The 22,024-nt window shown below is 37.4% G+C and overlaps 2 protein-coding genes across 4 annotated transcripts in view; one reads left to right on the forward strand and one right to left on the reverse strand.

Annotated features, from left to right (window-relative positions):
• Positions 1–22,024, reverse strand: part of LOC139979493 (protein FAM114A2-like) — a 314,900-nt gene that overhangs the window by 277,328 nt on the left and 15,548 nt on the right. The window lies entirely within an intron of this gene.
• LOC139979492 (nucleoporin p58/p45-like) lies at positions 58–18,656 on the forward strand. 2 transcript variants are annotated; one of them, XR_011797179.1, is made up of 12 exons: positions 58–200; positions 987–1,078; positions 1,899–2,333; positions 3,361–3,451; positions 4,317–4,382; positions 5,498–5,752; positions 6,243–6,361; positions 7,264–7,346; positions 8,718–8,916; positions 9,209–9,502; positions 10,583–10,643; positions 15,450–18,656. XR_011797179.1 is itself a non-coding variant. In XM_071990341.1 (11 exons), exons 1-11 carry the CDS (start codon positions 109–111, stop codon positions 15,545–15,547), a joined length of 1,824 nt encoding a protein of 607 aa, XP_071846442.1. In that variant the 5' UTR covers positions 58–108; the 3' UTR covers positions 15,548–18,656. The 2 variants fall into 2 exon arrangements, 1 of the variants encoding a protein (XP_071846442.1); XM_071990341.1 differs by lacking the exon at positions 10,583–10,643.

Below are 22,024 nucleotides of genomic sequence, written 5' to 3' on the forward strand. Positions count from 1 at the left end.
ATCTAGACTGGTACAAGTAAAGCTTTCTTTCTGTTCGTCGTCAGGAACGCTAGATTTTCCTGTTGGTAAATTATCAATAGCGCCACCGATTTTGCATGCTATTAGAAAATGGCGGCCCCCTTTGGTGGATTCAATTTTGGTAGCGGAACGGCCACCACGTCTAGTGCGACTCCTGGTGGCTTTTCATTTGGTTCTTCTGGGTAAATTTTCATGCTAATTATCGATCAACTGTAAATTTCTTTCACATTGAGGTTTCAAGCTTCAAAAATTAATATAAACATAACATTCTTTCATGTCGCATAACGGCAATCGTATGCTAGCCTAACGTGCCGTATTACTAGTCCAATGCTAGGTTGATATAGGCATAAAACTATGCCTAATTCATTCACTTGTTCATAGAATTTCCCCCTCAGTTAAGTTTGTTGTGTATCAAACAATGAGTATATGTTTCTTGACGACGAAAAATCCTGAATGTTTGCAGCTGGCAAAGCAGTAAATCGCCATTTTTGAGATTCCATTTTAGGCCAAATTGATTGTCATTTTAAACTGGATTTTTTGACTGGCAGAGAAATCAAGTTAATGTTTTTTTCCACTGAAACTACCATTAATAAGTAATCACCAATACAACTAATAATAACTTGTTACTCCACTGGATGTAATAGCTTCCCATGTCGGTCTTATGTCACAGATGTTGAAGTCTAATTGGTTTTCTTTTTGATCCAATATGCCGATTATAATATCTACATTAAAACATTTTTTTAAAACATTTTGTTAGAAATTGACATGTAACTTGTGGCCATAAGGTATGTAGATAATGTAATGTATACTTTTACCATCATAGAAGAGACTTATTTGTAAACAAGGATTGATCTGAATAGAATTCACAATGTTCAATCCCTGTCCAGCATTTTCCAAAGTGTTCAATCATCAAATTTTGTTGTAATTTTGTCAGTAATTCCTTTCATCTTTCTTCTTTTACTGTCTAGTGCAAACAAGCCAACTGGTTTTGCCAGTGCAACACCTGCACAGAGCCTAAATAAAGGGTTTTCACTTGGTTCTGCCACAACGCAATCGACAGGTATTTTCCATCATTTTCAGACTGTAGGGTTAATTTCTTGCCCATTTTTGTTTTGCTTTCTTTCTTACATTTTTCTTCTCCATTCCTTTATTTCCATTCAAATTGCAACCACTCTGTAGAGACACCATTAGTATCTCTCAAGAAATAATATATTTCAATTTTCAACTGGAAAAGATCACCAAAGACTTCAGGCTTTTTGCACAAATATCTTTGGGATGGTACATTTTCTGAAGATGTAGACCTTTGTATTGAAATCTGTCCCAGGATAGTGGTCTATATGTGTATAATCTGGACCTCTTGAAACTGGATTTGGTGGGTCTGCAATGGTTTCTCAAATCTCAACACCAAGGAGTCAACTGACTATACACCTGCAGTGTATTTTCTTGTGTTGAGTCCTTCAAGTAGTGTTAAACTACATGTATGTTTAAAGGGCTCTCTGTGAGTCCATACAACTTTGTAGCTCTTTTCAAGCAGTTTAGACATATTCCTTTCTCGTCGAGTTGTAACCCCATATTCTCATGCAGTGTGAGACTGGGTAAACCTAACTTTAGCAATTGGATGCTGCATGAAGTGGTGATCTCTATCGTGTGTTTGCCGCAGATGTACTATACATTTATCATTGTAATTATGTAGTCTTTGCTGGTTGTTAGGATCAATTGTTTTCAGTGGTATGTCATTGGTTATGTACAAAGATAGTCAGCAAGCCTGTCACCTTTGTAGAAATTGACCACACAATCAATGTCTTATTCTACTGTGTTATAATGGTAATTCTCCCATCTTTCTTTCTCTCTCTCTCTCCCTTATCACACATGTCACTCAGGTCTGTTTGGTTCAACTCAACCCAAGGCAGCATCTTCTCTTGGCGGTGGCTTATCCTTTGGGAGTGCTGGAGCCACGACAGGTGCAGCCAAGCCCACTGTCAGCTTCGGTACCCCTGCAACCACAGCTGGTAGTACCGGCTTTCAGTTGGGTGGTCTGAAGACGACCCAGGCCTCTGGTGGACTGTCATTTGGTTCAACAGCGAAACCAGGCACAAGCGCGCAAGCAGGTCTTACATTTGGAACTTCAACGACTGGTTCCACGTTCGGTGCCACGACCCAGCCCGGTCTTGGCTTTGGCACTACCACAGGAACCAGCGGTTTCAAACTCGGTTCGTTAGGATCCACGACAGCCACTGGATCCTCTGGCTTTGGTTCGTTGGGTGGATCCTCTCTTGGGGGAGGTTTGAGCCTTGGATCTACAACTGCAGCAGCAGGTATTCATACAACCAGTCTCTTATCAATAATCAAAATTCTTCTGAAAGCTTTAATATGCCAAGAGCAGTCCCAAAAATGTTATGACAAGATTCTTGAATCAAGGGCAAACCCAGTCATGAAGTGCTGTGGCTGAAACCACTGTGTGTATTTGATGTCATAGAAGTGCTGCGGCTGAAACCACCATTTGTATATATTTGATGTCATAGAAGTTCTGTGGCTGAAATGACTGTGTGTATTTGATGTCATAGAAGTGCTGTGGCTGAAATGACCATGTGTATTTGATGTCATAGAAGTGCTGTGGCTGAAACCACCATTTATGTCATAAAAGTGCTGTGGAAGGTTGTGTATTTGATGTCATAGAAGTGCTGTTGCTGAAACCATTGTGTGTATTTGATGTCATAGAAGTTCTGTGGCTGAAATGACCGTGTGTATTTGATGTCATAGAAGTGCTGTGGCTGAAACCACCATTTATGTCATAAAAGTGCTGTGGAAGGTTGTGTATTTGATGTCATAGAAGTGCTGTTGCTGAAACCATTGTGTGTATTTGATGTCATAGAAGTGCTGTGGCTGAAACCACTGTGTGTATTGATTGTGTTGCTTGAAGCGGCCAGTTGTTGTTTTTGTTTCTTACCTTGGATGAAGAATTTCACTAGATTTGCTCCAAAAAGCAGAGCAAATGTTCTCAACAAACACAAAAGCTGTGTTTTCTTCTCAACCGAAATCTTTCACATAATTGACAAGCTTTAAGGCTGGTTCATACTCCAATACATACTGTGAGCAATAGATGTAAGCAAACCATAAACTGCATGGTAAAAACATCTTCATTGCCCCACAGATGTTTCTTTTATATCTCTCACCCTCAATATATATTGCAGTATGGAACCGACCTTTACAGGTTAAAGCAGATAGTCGCATTTGAAGCACATTCAGCTGGCTAAGTTTTCTCTTTTTCTAGTTACTCTATTAAATGGTAAAATAATAAGTGAGTTTCTACTTTAACTTTTCTAATAAACTTCTGTCTGAAAGGAGCTGTTGCAACCTCAGCCAGTAAAGGTCTCGGAGGAGTAACGTTAACATCCTCGTCAGCTGCGACATCCACTAACTCATCTAAATCAAGGTAAGTGGAGGAAGAAAATGTTAAAGGCTACATTTTGGGTTGTATCTGCTACAATCTGGTGGGACTGTATTTCACTAGAAATGGAATGACAAGTTTAAGGAAGACAAAATCGACAAAACCACAGAAAATGTAATAAGACAAAACTTCACACAATTGCAACTGAAACAAGGAAACCATTACATTATTAATTGTGGGACCGAAACTTTGCTGCATTGGTCTAAATTGGTTGGTTAATCGCCCAGTTATTAGGAGGTAGTCAAATATCTGTGACCCTTAAACTATGAGGTATCTAGTTACTGTATGTGTAGTACTGTACATGGTACATGGAAAAACTAAGTTAAAATCCAACACAAAGATGGCAGCATGTAGTATTCAGATTTGTATGTGTTCTTTATATGACTGACAACTGTTTTTAATTGAACTTTTTACTTTTGAACTTCATTGACTTAAATTCATTGCAGTAAATTGACTATTCTTCCTTTTGTAATATTCTGAAAGATTTTTCACTGAATGCATAAAGTATTATTTTTTTCTTTGGTTGATTAAAAAATTCTTGAGTTAGGTGGAACATATGTACAAGTTAAAACAAATTTGATGATTGTTGACCATTTAATGCATTTTTTCATTTTTCTAATGTTGTGCATTCATTTTTTTTTAGAGGGAGGGGGTGTTTTTATTTTTGAGCAGATGAAAAATCAAATAGTGAAATATTTGCACTGAAGTAATACCTTGACTCATACAGCTCATCCCAGCAAATGCAACAAACTACCTAGATTAAGACTCTTCCAATGTGTTTCTTTTACTTATTATGTAAACATAATTGACCTAATGAACTCTTTTGTGTCGTTTTCATCTCTTTTTGTAGCGATAGCAAGGTTCTACAAGATTCACAGGTACCAGCAGAAATATGCAACACAGTGACAGCTTTTAAGTAAGTATGAACAAATAAAATACTGTCGGTTTGAGATCAATGTTATGAAAGTTTCGTATTAAAGCAATTCAAACATTTGGCTAATAGTGTTTTTTTATTCTTTTTGGTACAAATATTTACTCTCTTTTTGTTTTGATGAAGATATGAGGAGGTGGGGGTGGGGATATTGTGTGGAGGGGTGAGAGGATCTTACTTCTTTGTCTGGCATATAGTTCAAGGGTAACATATTTAATATTTATGAACTTCTCCATCTTATGATAAGAAAGGTAGGTCGTTAGCATGACTAGTCAAATTTGATACCAACTTGTAGACAATTTTTTTCAAAACTTTCTTTATTGCTTGATACAACTATTGAGGCTTGATTCAAAAATTTTCATTATTCAAGTGTTAAAAAATATTTCAAGAAAACAATTATAGGTGGTTAATATGGTTATGTTTGTGTGGTCAATTGTAATCTACTCAGTAGGTGTAAATTGGATAACATTGTTTATCAAACTCAAAAACCTGTTTAATTATGTATTTATAACAGAATGATTCAATTAAGGTAGCTATTAAATTGCAGGGCTGACTTTCATGGGTGATCCTGTAGTCTGTGGTAATTTTGTTTTGTTCTTGAATAATCAAATCTCTCCTTGAGGGTGTGCCCAAGGAAATGAACGTCACTCTCTGTTTAAAGAAAAAAGCACTCAGTCTCGCCCTTCAACAACACTTAAACTTCTTGAACATCCTACTGTACTTTTGTGTTAAGGGATGACACCAACAGAAACTTCAGGTTGTCCAGATCACAACTAACAGATTTTTTTCTCGTAATCAATGCTACGTTGTTTCATTATAGTTGGTTCCAGTTGAAGAAGTGCTTTATACAAAGATATGGAAGTGGATTGTAGTATCCTTTGTTTAATAGAGTTTTGACCTGATGTCCCAATCCTTACGATTTTGACTATATACGTACTTTGCTTAAATGAGATCCCATCAAGGTTACCTTGTGAAGACATCACATTTTGCCAGCTTTGGTGAGTGAGGCATGAAAGTTTAGGTTTAACTTAGGATGACAGTTTAAAGTAGAGAGACAGAAGACTCTGAAATCTATCAATAACTCATTATTCCATCTTCAGGGATTACGTCAAGCGACAAAAGAGTTTCAAGGACGACATAGCTAGCTTCTCGGACAAACCGTTGCACGCAGTTCGAGAGGACACGGTAGCCCTGAAGCAGCTCCTGGCAGTCCTAGACAGCACCTTTAACAGGAATGCTGCTGCCATCCACAGACTCAAAGAGGAGTCCAGTCAGACCCTGAAAGATGCAGAGATTGCTCAACGGACGAAGGAGATCCCGTTGGGGCTGCAGGGGGACAATTACGCACCATCAGAGTAAGTCCTCTTGGAGGAGTTTATAGGCACATGTTACATTAAATTCATTGTTAGATAGTGTTTGAAAGTATTATAATACAACACCAGTTTGTGCTGATTTTTAGGCTGTGACACAATGGACTTTCCTAGCTAATGACCAAAACCTTCTTTTTTTTATGTTTATGTAATTAATTCAGCGAAATTTTGATCTCTATTTCTGGATGGGGATGTGTGAATCACCCATTCCCCTAACCCACTCACCCCATCCCTCCCCTCCCTCCCTCTCTCCCACTTCCCTCCCTCTCTTACCCCATTTTCTGACTTCATTACTAGATTGATGTCTTCAATTTGCTATAATCAGCAGCTGCCTTTTAAACTTAGATTTCTCAGGGTAAACATACTGATGACATCATCACAATAAGTTTTAGACTTTTTTGTCTTGTTTTTAGAAAGTTTTACTTTTTTCACTTCAATCATCCAATCCAATCAATATATGTTTGTTCTATGGTAGATATTTCCAGAGACTTGTGAAGGAATTTGAAGATCAGTTCCAACAGTACCGCCATCTTATTGAGCAGCTTGAACATCAGATGTCAGCCATGAGTCAAAAGTCATCCTATACACCTCAAGGTATACTACCCAAACTCGTCACATTTTCATTTTCTTTAAGACATAATTGTACACTGGTAGTGTGCTACTTTACCACATACACTTGTTTTGTTTGTTTAACTTAGTTTTTTTATTACTTGATTAATTACAGCATTGTTCCATTGTTGTGCTGGGATGGTGAATGAAATCTGGAATGTTTGGCCTGTTTTAGTTTTTATTGTTTGGCTGTAAAGGAATTATGGGTAAATACAATTTGTGATATGATGGTGTAGTTTGCTATTGTAATGGACTGTACATGGTAATATGAGAATACAATGCTGTAATTTACTTGACCTAGTCTCCTCTGTCTGTGCCAGTTTGTGCTGAGGATGTACAATGTGATGAAACTAGGAATAAAAATCAGATGTAGTGAATCTAAAATGCATCAAATATAAGATGAGTAGTTTATGAACCTTATTATTAATTATTTTCATGGTAACTGTTTCCTGAATGAGTACAACATCAAAACGATGCCCATGTAGCAAGGCAAGTTTGACGAGCTTCTCTCGGGACTCGTCAAATGACCCCCTAGCAGGCTTCTATGTCATTCTTATGTATTCATCATTTGTAAGTATAAATGTATCTCCCTATGAACACATGTTTTGTGATTGAGTATGATAATGAGGAATTCCAGCAATATTTAAAATTAGATGTATCTGACATCTGTATCTGATATCTAGTTCCATTTAGGAATTTACGCATAATTATTATGAGAAAATCGGTTCAAAGCTCAAAATAGTTGTTCCCCTTTTCTTTTTTTTCTTCAGAGCTGCCAAAAGTATGATACATTGAATCTGGAAACAATATTGAAATAGTATGAATAAATTCTACCTCTGCTTATTTTGATGAATTTGTTATTTGTCATAATTTTGATTCTTTTGCAGAGCTTTCACAAGTTATGGTGAAACTGAATGAGACCTTCATTGCTCTTGCTGCTCAGCTCCAAGGGGTCCACGACCTCGTCAAGGTAGGTAATTTATGGTAATTTCGCTAACTATATCAAATGTTTAAAGCTATTAACAGTTAATTACAATGTTTCTCAGATAAAGAAGGTTACATTTGTTCGTGGAGAATGAGATGGTTTGAGAGTTGATACCAATGCATCCAATAAATGTGAGATACAATGCATCTAATAAATGCAGAGGCCAACAACTGATATTGCTAAGCAACCATTGACTTCTGTTGTAGTAATACTTCTTGGTTACATTACAAAACAAAGGATATCGGGTTTTTTTTAATTCTTTTTGTAATTTTATAACTTTTAAAGACCCAATATTTCTATTTTCTTCAGAGGAAGGGATTTTTGTTACTTGCCATGGGCAGGCAAGTAACCTTTGCAGTCAAGTTGTTGTGTATGTTTGGGAGGGTGCGTGTGTGTATGTGACACCCTAGCTTGTAAATAGGATATCTCAAGATAAGTTACCTCTGCAAGTCTCATATTTGGCATTTTGCTTCCCCATAATGAGTACAAGAACCATGTTTTTGGTGTAGGTCAAAGGTCATTTGGGGTCAGCAAAGGGCAAATGTGAAACTCCCAAGAATGCTGTATCGCTAGAACCTGAACATCAAAGGAGCTCAAATATGTATGGCAGGATAGCCCTATGTAGTGTTAAGTTTTTAAAACACAATTTGGTATAGGTCAGAGTTCATTTAAGGTCACTAGGGGTCAAAGCCTTTCTTAAAAGCAGGGTGCTGTTACAGATGATAAAAGAGCATCGGTGCAACAAGATATGTGGACTGTTAGTTTCATTGCCCCTACTAAATATTTTGAATCAGCAACTTTCTTACAAACCTGAAAATATATTGTTATCAAGTCCTCTGCTGGTGGTGATTTCAACAAATTTGATATGCCATGGTGTAGATATTGTAGACATTACAAAGCACCCAGCCCATTTGCATCTCATAGACACCTGGATAACCCCCATTCATAGGCAGCGACGGGAGAAGTGGGTTCCACAAGATCAACTAATACTTGCTTAGAGCAACCAAGAAAAGTGTGGTTGCAATCAGCCAGCTAGTACGGTACTGCAGAAAGGTAGTCATAGCTTCATGATTTTCCTGGAAAGGAAAGCTAGGGTTAGCTTTTGCTGCATATTTAATGTATTTAAAGGCAAGTAACCTCTGGGAGGTGTTCACTCTGTTTCTTTGTTATTTTATTTTCTGAGGAAATTCCTAATTTAACATCTCAGTTTATAGACAGGATTTTATTGATTTGATGAGTATTTGGTTAACACCTCCTTTTTTTTTGGGGGGGGGGGGGGACAGAGGGGGGATCTGTTATTTAATGTTTTAACTTGTAACCAGACAGCTCTTACTGATCTTGAAAATATTTTCACAGGTTCAAAAGGAACAGTATCTAACCTATAGACGTGTGTTTCACAATGAAAGCAAGGATGTCTTTGCAGCAAGGAAGAAAGCTGTGGCTGACCAAAGGAGGATTAAATCTGCTCCTACCGGGTCCAGGGCGTTTGAAGGCACATCGAATGCAGCGGCACTAGCAATGCTGGCAGCTCTGAACGGACAGCCAAACACCACAGGTGACTCTCTCATGTAACCCTCATTAAACCTGAGTCACGTGGAGGGAATTGACAAATAAGAGCCATTTAAAATTATTGAGCTGTAATGCCTACTGAATTATTCTACTGGTGGTACTTCATAACAAGACATTTTTGACCTTTTTTCCCTTCAAATGATGTAGAAATGAGTACTGAGCCGGCGGTGAGCTGCTTAACTTGATCAGCTTCGACTTTGCCCACATTCACGGTTTGAGTTTTAGTATATTTCATACAACAATAATCTATGCATTGTACTTTCTTTTGGTTATACCAGGTGTCAGAGGTCCTATGAACACTGGGGTTGGATTTGGTGGCCAATCGGCTCCAACAGCGGGACTAAGCTTCGGCGGGGGTACGACTGGCTTCGGTACTTCTGCATTAGGAGGGAATACCGGTACGGCCCTCGGTGGTGGATTTGGCTCTGGCTTCACAGGATCGTCGTTCGGCACCGGGACGAGCTTGTTCGGAAAGCCACCCACGACGTCGACGAGTGGCTTTAACTTTGGCGGTAGTCTGAGTGCTGGTCCCCTAGGGACCACCTCAACAGGCTTTGGCACTGCAGCACAAGGTAAGGCTAAGAGCATCACACGTATTGTAACAGAATGTAACACTCAATCTCTTGGTGGGATGGTCTCGCTCATGTAGCAATTCTCCCTCTTGCAAGTTAATAAGCCAATTTGCAGCACTATAAGCTCGGTGTTGAGTTTGGACACAGAATTGTACAATCAAATCAATTCTAAATCACCTACCAATGGCCAGTGAGAAAAAAGTTTAGTACAATGGTTGTAAATATATGTCATCTACTTCAGATGGTATTTATATGCTTTGTGCAAAAACTGTTGAAAAACCCTGCCAGATTATTTTGGGTTACAAGAAGAAAGGGAAATACCCATCCAGAGATCTCCTACACATTGGTCGTGATAAACAGTGTATGCATGTATTGATTTATGCCTAACAGATTGAATGCTGGAAATGCAGCTATGATTTTACATTAGATCCTCGTAGTTTAGGTAAAACCTGTGTTGTGAATGTCCACACCTGTAACAGTAACGTCCCATTCCCTTTATGCCCTCCCCAATTCTTTTATGGTGTACCCTTCCTCCTACAAAACAACCCTGCATTGACTAAATTCATCTCAAGGGGGTGGGGGGGGGAGGTGGAAGTGGGTGTGCTCTCTACATCCAAGTAGATTATCTGCATGAAAACTTTGCTTTATTTCTTACAATTGCTATTGAAATCTTATCCCTCAAACCTTCTTCTTTACAAATGAATGGAATCAAGAAACACTGAAGTTTAGAGAAAACATGAAACAATTAACAGTAGATCTGGATTTTTTTTAAATTTTTATATGATTTCATAAAATACTATCAATAATGTTAAACCTATAAAAGGCAATGCTATTCACCCTATCTCTACTAAAAGCTTCCGGAAAGAGCAGGTGCTATCTGTCCATTAATAACCCATTACAAATAAAAAATATAAGTTTTTGTCATTTAACACCACATTCTTTACTTTACCAATGAATGATGGCAAAATCCAATTCATTGCTCTCTTTTTTAAGGTTGGCCTATTTGCTATCTTCTTCCTCTTTTTCATTTTTTAATTTTATTATTATTTTTTTTTAATTTCTCTTTTCTTTTCTTTTAAGTGTAAAAGGGTGTTAATGGGATGATGAAGTCTCTATAACTGAAGTGGATGACTTTTTGTGTGTAAGACTAAAATTGCCTGTTTTGTATATCGACAAAATCATTTTCCTCAATAGTAATCCATGAGTGGTATTTTGCATGCAGTTCGTATCAGATTTATATATTAACCCAAAAGATTTGGCCGGTGTTTTTTTTTTAATTCATGTATTTTGGGGATCCAGCCATCTTCACTCAAAAGATTTTACCCACTGCTTGTATCTAAATACTGACTCGAGTGCTACTGATTTTGGACGTTGCCTTGTTTTCTGTGGATTTTCTCCCTTTTTTTTCTTCATTTATTTTATTGTGGAGAATGTGTACGTGTATTTGCAAGTTTTCACGATGTGAACATGGTCTTCGTTGACGTGTGACGTGTGTGCAGAGAGACAATTTCAGTCAGACGCATGGGGGTAGCACCCGCCATTTTCTTTGTCACATTAAACTTTGAGAGATCATCGAAGTGTAGCGATACATCTTCTCATTTTGTGTCACATTTTCCATGTTATCGTGTTACCATTTTATCCATTCGTCAGTATTTTTTGAAGCCTAAGTAAACTGGTTGCCATTTTGAACATCCTCTGTGTTATTTGTGTGATGGAGTTGACTTTCTCTTTCAAGAAGTATCTCGTCACCGGTTTGAAGTGAGCTGCCATAATCGTTCGTGTTATGCTTTCAAATGTGACTCCAGTGTAGCATGCACAGCGGTATCATCTTTGGTCGTTGCTCATTGGGGAACTCTTATATTATTCACACGGTCATGGAAACTAGGGGTCTCTTAATGACAGGGACAATTTCTCCCAGTATTAAACTGTAAATCATATGGTCTGCTCACTGTGAGGCCTCTTTGGCATTAGAAATGATTTATCTTGGCATGGATAGTGAGGTATCTCATGTAATCAATGATCTGAGTAGACAGTAAGTTGCTATCAAGGGTATTAGTGATTCAGCCTAGTGTTTGGAGTAACTCCTGATGTATAGTGTGGGTCGTATGCCTTTCTGCTACTGCTGGTGTGTAAATCTCAACACATTAAACTGTATGTAAACCATGCCCTGCCAAATAAGATATTTATACATGCTTACCGCCATTTCGATGCTCATTACTTAGCAATTATTTACCATTTAGTCTTATGCATAGTGAAAACTTTATGACCAACTAATTAATGTCTTATTTTTTTTTGTGGGGGGAGGGGGGGAGAAGGATGGGGGAGTTTATGCCTAATTTGCATCCTTCCTGATACAAACGTTGGTTGGTTAAGTGGCAGGCACATTTTCTTTCCCTTAGCAGATCTGAGTGTGGTACTTGCAGATTGAAGGAAGAACAATGCAAACTACATCATTAAGGTGTTGTGTTCTATTCATATCAACAACTGTGGGTGTTACGTGATATTAATATTAGCCGCTCATGCACTACCTATATTATATCCACTGTGAGTGTGCATGTGTTTGTGAGTATTGTGTATGTTTGCGTGTGTGTGCCTTTCTTGTACACTTTTGAAAGCTCCTATGATAATGTATGCTATCTGTGGCATGTACATCATTGTATCCACCATTTGGTATTTTGGGATAAATTGGTAGATTGTCGTTTAGATCTCTTTGGAACTTCATTTCTCTCATACCGTTTGTGAACTTGTGACTTCTTTGGACCGTGTGTTTGGCACTTTTTGTATGGCCGGTGAAGTTAATTTATGTAGTTTTGTGCATTTCATGAAGTTTCTAGTACATTTTCTTGATAATGTTGACAATTGTTCCAAATTTTCTGAATTTCACATTTGTTTACCTAAACATGTCATATCCATGGTGTATACACATGTAAGAGAGAACAATGTTTGTGTTTGTGTGTGTATATATGCATGTGTGCCGTTAAATTGCATTTTGAAAAATTCTAAAATCCCATTTCTGTGGCAGCTTTCTTGTATTCACCATAATCCATTTGGTAAGTTTGGGGTACATTGCAATATTGTTGTTCAGTTCAGTGGAACACTATTCTGTTGTTGTTTCTGTGACATCATTTCTGTGACCACATTTTGGACTCTTTTTGTATGGTTGGTGACAAAGTTCATTAATTGATTGTATGCTTTCTGTCAAGTCTTAGTTTATGTATACCAGGTTCAATAATTCTTACCATTATTCCAATTTTTCTTTCGTTTATTTCCTTTTTTTATCTTAACCCCCCCCCCCTTTTTTTTCCAATCTTCCTCATCAGCGATTGACTCATACTAGCCAGTATAGGAATGTGTAGTCAAAGAAACTCTCAATTTTTGACGTTTGATATTTGAAAGTTTTCTTGCAACCCCATGCATGAAATCTCACATGACTGGTAATGTATCAACTCACAGATATCACCACTATAATATAAAACTCATCATTATAGCCAACACAGAAAAAAAAAATTAAAAATCTCTGTTCAGCCAAAGTTACTCATATCCGTTCCATAAAAGCTCAATGATTAAGAATATCCAAGCATGTTTTTAATTAATTATGATACTTCCATTGTATGTGTCAGAACTATTCCTAACTTCCAAACTAACACAAAACATATAATTATTTATAAATCAGATGCTACTATAAAGGTTGTTATGCATCTCAAACTATTCATGTGTAGCGAAGTCTAATCGAACATCTGACACCTTCAGCCTTTTACCTAGTCGTTTGAAACAATCTATATAAATCTTTCCCTAACGAATGTTCAATCAAATGTTCGTTAAAAGGAACATGATCTTGCTGACATTCATTGCTTAACAAAAAAAACTGCTGGAAATTTTTTTCTGCATTTTGTTATTTCTCAAAACCGTATCCTCATAGCATTTCGTATGGCAGAGATAAATTTTTCGTCAAATTCGGTGATATACAATTTGGGCAACAGTAGAATTGGTGTACATGTTATCAGGGCAATTATAGTATTTCCAAAAATAATATTAAGAATCCAGGGTGGAATGTAATATTTCTACCAAATAAGTTGCATTTTGATGAAATTATTAATACAGACATCACTGACAGAGCTAAACAAACTTTCCTAAGATAATACATGTTTAAGGATAAATCGACAAAAGAGATTGTAACAATGAAGTAAAGCTCTTGAAGAACATCTGCACCATGATGACATCACAGACCGCCCGTTGAGATACTCTTCCCGAAGTAAGGACGGGCTTGGCCAGTCAAAGTGAATTACATGTAGTCAACCACATCTCAAGTTAGGGACAAGATATTGAGAAGGTTGTTTGTCAATTCACAGTGTGGAATAATTTTCTCTTTAAAAAAACGTCTTACATTTTCTGCCATCAGAATGTAATAATAATAATAATAGTAATAATGAACATTTGTAACGTGCCAAAGGGCAAAGCAAGTATACAGACAAATCATTAGATAACAAAAGGTAAATGTCAGTTAGATGTTGTTGAAATGAGTTTTCAGAGTAGATTTGAAGGACACAAGAGAAAGAGGGAGTTGATAGATTCAGGTAATTTGTTCCAAAGTTGTGAGGCAGCAGAAGAAAATTAGTAGTTTCCCCAGGATCTGTTATTAGACTTTATGGTTAGAAAGAGGGTTTATTCCGAGAGCCCAATACATGAGATGCACTATAAGGCTGTAACAGCTCTGATAAATACACTTCCCTGTAATTTGTTCAGAGCTATGTGAATATAACAAACACAGCATGAAAGGCAATACTTGCACAGTCTAGTAATTGAGATTGGTTGCTGGTTCTCTTTCATAGCCTTAAAGGTATGCTGTATTGGCCTTAAATATGCCAGAAACTCAAATATGGTCACCACTGGTTAAAAATAATACTGTTTCTACTACTGCTAAGAAAAAAACTTAAGTAGAATAGTTAAATATCCCTAGAAGGCAAATTGAAATTGAAGATGGAGGAAAACCTGTTATAGGCAGATGGAAAAATACGGACCAGTCTGTCGGAACATTGATGAGTAGAGCAGGGCTAGATGGAACAATAAACGGGAGGTGATATAAGAGCTGTAAGAGAACAACTATGAAGAGATGGCTAACACGAGAGAGGGTTAGCAAAGAGAGGTTTAAAAAGAAATTGTGAAGGAGAGTAGAAAAGAGAGAAGTGAGGGAGTAGCAAGGAGAAATAATAGAAAGTGTGGTGAAGAGAAGAAGGGAAGGGGCAGGGGAGGGGAGGGGTAGGATGAACAAAAGAGTGGTTAAGAATCAACCGTGTTTGGGTTGAGTGAAAATATTATTTGACAAGGAAAAATATTACAAATATTTCCCCTTTATTTCTGGTCTTGAAGAAAGCAATTTCTAGTCGAGCATGGAACAGACATGTCTGAGCAAATGGATGGACTCCGTCCAAAGTTCAGTGGCAAATTACTTCAAAATTTTAAAGTAATCTTTGGAAGATATTGAAATTGAGTTTTAAAAAAAAAAATTCTTGACGACGCGGGTTGACCTGCTATAAAACTGTTCTTTCTTGAGCCCTGTAATTAATTAATCTTTTTTTTAATTATCTTCAGACAAACATTTGACTATCTCTGTAAATAACAGTAATCCTTCATATTTAGCTTCCAGTGGTTCAGAGCAAAATGAGAATTGTCTATTCATGTGAGGTCTTTGGATTTTTCCTTGAAAGTAACCTTTTATTGATATTAGTCAACTATATCTAGCCCACGGAGGTTTGATATTTCAAAATTGTCTCAAGGTTAGAAGTTCTTCGACCTTTGTCTGCTGTGCTAACTTGGGAGGGGAATGGGGGGGGGGGTGGAGAAGAGGAGAAAGAGATATTGGGGTTAAGTTTACAAGGTAATGTACATATTTCAGTGTGTCCTTTAAAACTTTACATATTTACATACGTGAACCTCTTTGTTTTCACAGGCACTACATTCGGTACTCCCTCATTTGGAACCACGACGACTGGTAAACCGCTTCAGCTGCAGAAACCACCAAATAAGTACAGGAAAGGCCTCAGATGATGAAATTTATCCTCGTGAAATTGTGATAATTTAAAAAACAAAGTCTACGAATACAGAAGCCAGCAACCAGTATCCACAAATTTTTGCGTTTACTTGGGATACTGAAACACGAGACCAGTAAATAGTCATCCAAAACAAGAGAGAGATATCTTGAGAAAGAGAGGTGGAGAGAGAGAGGAAGAAAGGAAGAAAAGACTGCATTCTCGTGTTTAGAAGATTTTGTTATCATCCAGAAAGGAGATTTCATTGATATGTTTTGCCTATAGTGATGGACAGTCTGATGACGTACTGATATGTAGTACAAGTGGTTGGTTAGACTCTAATACTCAAATAAATCTGCATATTTTATGCCAGCAGAGAGAATTTTAGATTAGCTTTGTCATATTTCCAAAATCTGCTAGTACAATCACAATGAAAGCAGGTGTGGAATCTTGGTGATTTTTCTTCTTCTTTTTGTTTACTTTTCATCTTTACTTTCATGACATTTGGTTTCAGGCCATATTGGAATCCACCGATGAACAACTGTAAGGTCATAGATAGGATGTATGATTTATGCAAGAGGTGCTTTTATGCAAAAGAAAGTAGGATTAATAACAGGCATTGTAACCTCTATGTATTGTCACTGAACCTTATTATCATGTTCATGCTTTTGTTATAATTTGAAAAAGGCAGTGATAAAGGGAGACAGGATTAAGAAGGGGACAATAAGGATTAAGAGTAGTTACATACCAACTGGATAAAGATTTAGACTTTCCCATGCTATTCTCTCATCAATTACTCACAGAATGTATTGTAGAATTACTCTTAATGCCAAACTAATGAAAGTTAACAATACATATGGAGGTAAGATTTGGTTGAGGACTTAGGATTATGAAGAAATGATTCTGCCACCTTTTCCTCCTTTAAGATGATGTTCCAGCGCTTGAGATAATCGAGACAAGAAATGGTGTTAATTACTGTATTGTCATTATGTGAAGTAAGGCTATGGACACTATAGATAACGTAGATTAATAACGTATAGTAATAAGATTTAATGTTAGTATCAGACTCCTATGAGAGTGTAAAATATTTAATGATCGTCCGATCATCCGAGACGACCAAATTTCTGTGCGGACAAGTTTGGAGGTTGTTGGATGGATGACGTGTTGTTTACATCTAATTCTGATTGCATTGTAGACGTAAATACCCCCAAAATGAAAATATGATAAATTGGTTCTGCCTTCCATCTCACTTTGGAGATAAACATAGTGACAGGCCTATGATCCACCCAATGGTGAGTTCTAATGGCCCAATTCTGGTGTTCTATCCAGCAAACCTATACACATCTCTCCTATAATGTACTTATTGATCATTATTTGTTATTTTAGTATATTTTCTTGACCAACCAATTGCTGTTGAGACAATTGAAAGTTAAGACCTGGTAGTCCAGGGGGATAATGAAAATATTCTTAAATACAGTATTTGCTCTGTCTGAGGGTTGATGATTCATGGAAAGGGTTAGACAAACGGTGAGGTATTATTTCTTTTACTCTGAATGGTAAGAGGGGAAGGAGGGAGGGGGGATGAGGATGGGGGAAACAAGACAGGGTTGTTTCTCTATTCAAAAACTGAATCCAAATAGAATGGTTGTAAACTTTTCTTGTAACAGAAGAAAGGAGAAACAAGTTTTTGTATCACAGTACATATGTATCTAATCTATATGACTATGTGTGGCTGCTTTGTGTGGCTGCTATGTGTGTTGATTTTAATCAAACTTTACAGTTGGTCCCCTTGATCTGGATTTTCACTGGAGATTGAGCAAAGAGCAATGTTTGATTGTCCAGTAATATCAATCTACAACCAGGTCGGACATTTTAAACACAACGGTTGTCTTCATGGTCGACTCGAACAGGATGTAGGACAGCATTTGAAGAGCCGTCTGACTAGGCCTTTAATGGCTATCAGGATCATCACCAACTAAGAGGGCTGGATACCTCAGTTGAGAAGAGCTTTTGACTAGTAAACCAGAGGGTCACTGGATTGGATCCCAAACTAGCGATAAATTTCTTTCTTCTTTTCCATTGTATGCAATTTCCTCTCAGTTTTCTGTAATTAATTTACTTATAATATAATAATTGTAATTTACATCATTTTTGGATCTCTGCGTGGGATATTATGGATATTACAGACACATATACTGTAGTTGAGAAGTCCAATTTCAATGTCTTGTTTCAACACTAGATATCTGATGTTACCTCACATACCTCAAAAAGATAAATGTGCTTCAAGTTTTGGGACACAACATTTTGTCTATCGGAGCAAAGGGTATACAACTCTCAAAATAGGAGCACTCAAAATGGTTTTCCATAGACATCATTTGGCTAGATTGGAGGCTTCTAATAGCTCCCTCCAGCTGCTAGCCAGGGGGGGGGGTGGGTTGGGGGGACTGTCATGGAAGTTCTTATGCATGTGATCTGTACTGTTTAAAGATCTCTGAACCAAAGTAGCACAGTCATGTGCAATAGTGCAGACTGTACAAGAATGCCACTGTGCACTAGGTGAATTTGTATGCAGAGGCGCCGGATGTTTGTCCCAAAAGTTCCAAAGTTTTGCTGAAGAAATGACATGTTTTTTTTTAGCGTGCTAATGCCGGTTCTTGAAACAACTCGTTTGACTGAGAAATTCTGACAAATCTTTGTTAATATTCAATAGTTTTGAAGCACTTTGGGGGAATCACCTTCCCACCCCACCCTCATCCTCCCCCCCCCCCATTCCATGTAAAATTAAGATTCCATTTTTGCATGCAATCAACATCTACCTGTATGGCTACAAAGGTTACCATTATCACGAAACCACTTCTGTGATGAAATTGCTAAGAGGTTGGTAAGAGCCTGAGGGAGTGGGTTGGTTAGTGCATTTTCATTTCCACAACAGTTGAAGATGTCATTACCCAACGGTGTTAGTCAGTGGCAGACTGGGCACACAGGCATTTGGGCAATGCCCGGTGAGCTGGGGAGCCTGGTAAAAATTACAGCCCACTTTCACAGTAGTTAATAGGATGCAGACGGGCTTTGTAGAAATACATTTTTAAGTGCTTGAAAAAACTAAATAAAATCCAGTCTAAATCATATATTTTTGTCTATTTTTGTTTACGTTTTTAACGTTTCTCAGTTTAAACTAGTGTTGTTTCTGAAAAATTGGTTTTGGATCTATTTTAAAGGATTATTGTCACCTACAAAATTGAGAAATATAGCAGCATTTTGCATCTAGGCATTCCTTAATCTCAAACCTTAAACCCCTCCCAGGACGGCGATTACTTTGTAACATTTCAATAGATAATGGGCCGGTCCAGGTGAAAAATGCCCGGGCTGGTGTTAAAATCCAGTCCGCCCCTGGTGTTGGTACAAAATAACCGATTTTCTCTACCGAAGTGGTTGAGTAACACTTTTTGGAATGATCTAAACTTGCATACTTGCTAAAGTAATGGTCAAGGCAACGTTTCGTGAATCTGCTAAGCTCATTTCGCGGCTCGGTTGGGGTTGAAAACTATTAATATACAGCAACCAGTTAAAACAACAGCATCGGGCAGTATGTTATCACCCTCCGTTCCATACTTTAAGAAAAAATTATGATTAAAACATTGAACTCTTCTAACGCTTAACATACAACTTCCGGAAAACCTGAAAACATTTATGAAAAGTAAAGGTTCTATCGCTGCTATTTCTTAGCATACAACTTCCGAGGAACAAAAGAAAACCGAAAAACTTTTGGGCGAACAAAGGGGCCTGAAACCTTTGTTCGCCCAAAATGTTTTTCGGATTAAATTTTTTTTTTTTGATTAAAGATACTCCCTAGATCGCCGGAAATCACCCTTTCCAGGCCATGCTAATTTGCAGATAAACGAAGAATAAATAGGTGAGAAAACCAACAAAATGTGAAAATTGCGCAATAAAAAGGAGTCTCAAACCTTAAATAAAAAAGTCAAAAATCGCGAATAAGTAATATGTGGTAAATAAAAAATGAAGGTTTGAGACTCCTTTAAAATCACGTATCACTGGCAACATGCGTCGAGCGCCCCCTTTCTTAGCATATCACTTCCGAGGAACAATAGAAAAAGGAAAAACTTTTGGGCGAACAAAGGAGCCTGAAACCTTTGTTCGCCCAAAATGTTTTTCGGATTAAAAATTTTTTTTTGGATTAAAGATACTCCCTAGATCGCCGGAAATCACCCTTTCCAGGCCATGCTAATTTGCAGATAAACGATGAATAAATAGGTGAGAAAACCAACAAAATGTGAAAATTGCGCAATAAAAAGGAGTCTCAAACCTTTCATTTTTATTGACCACATTTTACTTATTCGCGATTTTTGACTTTTTGACTTTGACTTTTTACTTCACTTTGACTTTTTTAAGTAAAAAGTAAAAGTCAAAAAGTCAAAAATCGCGAATAAGTAAAATGTGGTCAATAAAAATGAAAGGTTTGAGACTCCTTTTTATTGCGCAATTTTCACATTTTGTTGGTTTTCTCACCTATTTATTCATCATTTATCTTCAAATTAGCATGGCCTGGAAAGGGTGATTTCCGGCGATCTAGGGAGTATCTTTAATCCAAAAAAAAATTTTTAATCCGAAAAACATTTTGGGCGAACAAAGGTTTCAGGCTCCTTTGTTCGCCCAAAAGTTTTTCCTTTTTCTATTGTTCCTCGGAAGTGATATGCTAAGAAAGAGGGCGCTCGACGCATGTTGCCAGTGATACGTGATTTCAAAGGAGTCTCAAACCTTCATTTTTTATTTACCACATTTTACTTATTCGCGATTTTTGACTTCTTTATTGCGCAATTTTTACATTTTGTTGGCTATGACACCTATTTATTCTTCGTTCATCTGCAAATGAGCATGGCCTGGAAAGGGTGATTTCCGGCGATCTAGGGAGTATCTTTACTCACAAAAAAAATTAAAACCGAAAAACATTTTGATAAGGAAGATTGTTTCGGGTTCCTCCCATGCATTAGATCAATGAGGGACCTTGATCATCACGCTTTACGAGGATATCTTATTTATTAGGTGTAAGAGAACCGGTGAGTGTTAGGAAGGGTAGGGGAGAATGGGGCGAGGGTAAATGATGTTACCAGGGGGAACTAATAATTCGTCCTAAATGAGATTTGAAAAAATTCATTGATGTAAGTAAATATCATTACTGCCTGCTCTCGCTGATTTCTTTAAACCCTATGGAGCGGAGTGTGTGAGGTGAAGAAGGGTAGGGAAGGATGGGGGAGGGAAAAATGACGATGTAACTAGGGGGGGGGGGAGGCTGATAATTCATTCAATAAGAGATTTGAAAATATGTATATGTAAGTTGATATCATTACTGCCTGCTCTCACTGATTTCTTTCAACCCTAAGTTACACTTATCGGAAGACTAGGCCGATAATACAATGCTTTAACAAAGAGATGCTTCTAATTTATTACTAAAAACTGTTTAACTTTCACTAATCTATTTGGAAAAAAAAATATGATTTTAAGTTGAGAGACTCAGTAAGGATCAATTAAGTAGAACAAAGATCGTTGCGTACTGCGTGTAACGATCAAGTTTCCTACATTGGGATGGAAGGGTATCAGGGAGTGTAGGATTGAGTGGGAAGTTAAATGACGGTGTAACTAAGAAATTTAAAAAAAAAATCTTAGTTATAAAATCATTATGGCCTGCTCTTTGCTGATTTAACATTAGAATAAGTGTCTCTAATCATTAGATATTCCTTTAACAAACAAGGTGGGGTTGGGGAGGGGGTTCTAGACGGATTGACGGGGAAGAATGATTGGGAGTCAGTGGCGGAGCTAGGGGTATTAGTCAATAATCGCGAATAAGTAAAAAGTGTTAAATAGCTGAAAAGGGCGCCAGCAGTCCATTTGAGTCCGTCAGGGGAGGGGGGGGGGGGCATCAGCCCCTCTGACGGTATGGACGCTCCGCCACTGGGAGGACCCTTGTTACCTGTGAATCTTATAGAAACGCAAATTTCTACTCCAACACAAGATATATTTTTTTAAGTCCTAAACTGTGAGTCAGATGCCAACCAATTCAGTTGAATTGGTGGAGGTTTTGTCCAAATCATTGATATCTTTAATAATTTCTGAATGTCAATCTGTAATGTTAGTGTGTAGAATCACATTAATTCTAATTCTGTGTCTAGTCCTGCCTACATGATGTAGATACAGTAGCACCATTAACTCCAAAAAGTCAGACAAGTTTTTTATCTTTAATTCCAGGGAATTCCATATTGACCCCTTATGCGAATTTATTGTTTCTAATATATATACATAATATTGACAACATTGTAGGTTAAACAAAAGCTAACATCTCTTAAATGAATAGTCTTACCAACAAATGGGAGAAAAATGTCATGAAGTTATTTAATTTATATCATTATTTCCCATTAATCTATTACCACGCAAATAATTCAAATTAAATATGATAAAATCAAGGAAGAAAGAGAGAAAAAAT

The sequence above is a fragment of the Apostichopus japonicus genome, chromosome 14 (assembly GCF_037975245.1).
Source record: "Apostichopus japonicus isolate 1M-3 chromosome 14, ASM3797524v1, whole genome shotgun sequence".
Classification (NCBI taxonomy): domain Eukaryota; kingdom Metazoa; phylum Echinodermata; class Holothuroidea; order Aspidochirotida; family Stichopodidae; genus Apostichopus; species Apostichopus japonicus.

Coding starts and splice junctions, on each gene's coding strand:
- LOC139979492 (XM_071990341.1), top strand. CDS start 109: ATGGCGGCCCCCTTTGGTGGATTCAATTTTGGTAGCGGAACGGCCACC. Junction 4,383..5,497: donor AACACAGTGACAGCTTTTAA/GTAAGTATGAAC, acceptor TTCCATCTTCAG/GGATTACGTCAAGCGACAAA. Junction 5,753..6,242: donor GACAATTACGCACCATCAGA/GTAAGTCCTCTT, acceptor GTTCTATGGTAG/ATATTTCCAGAGACTTGTGA.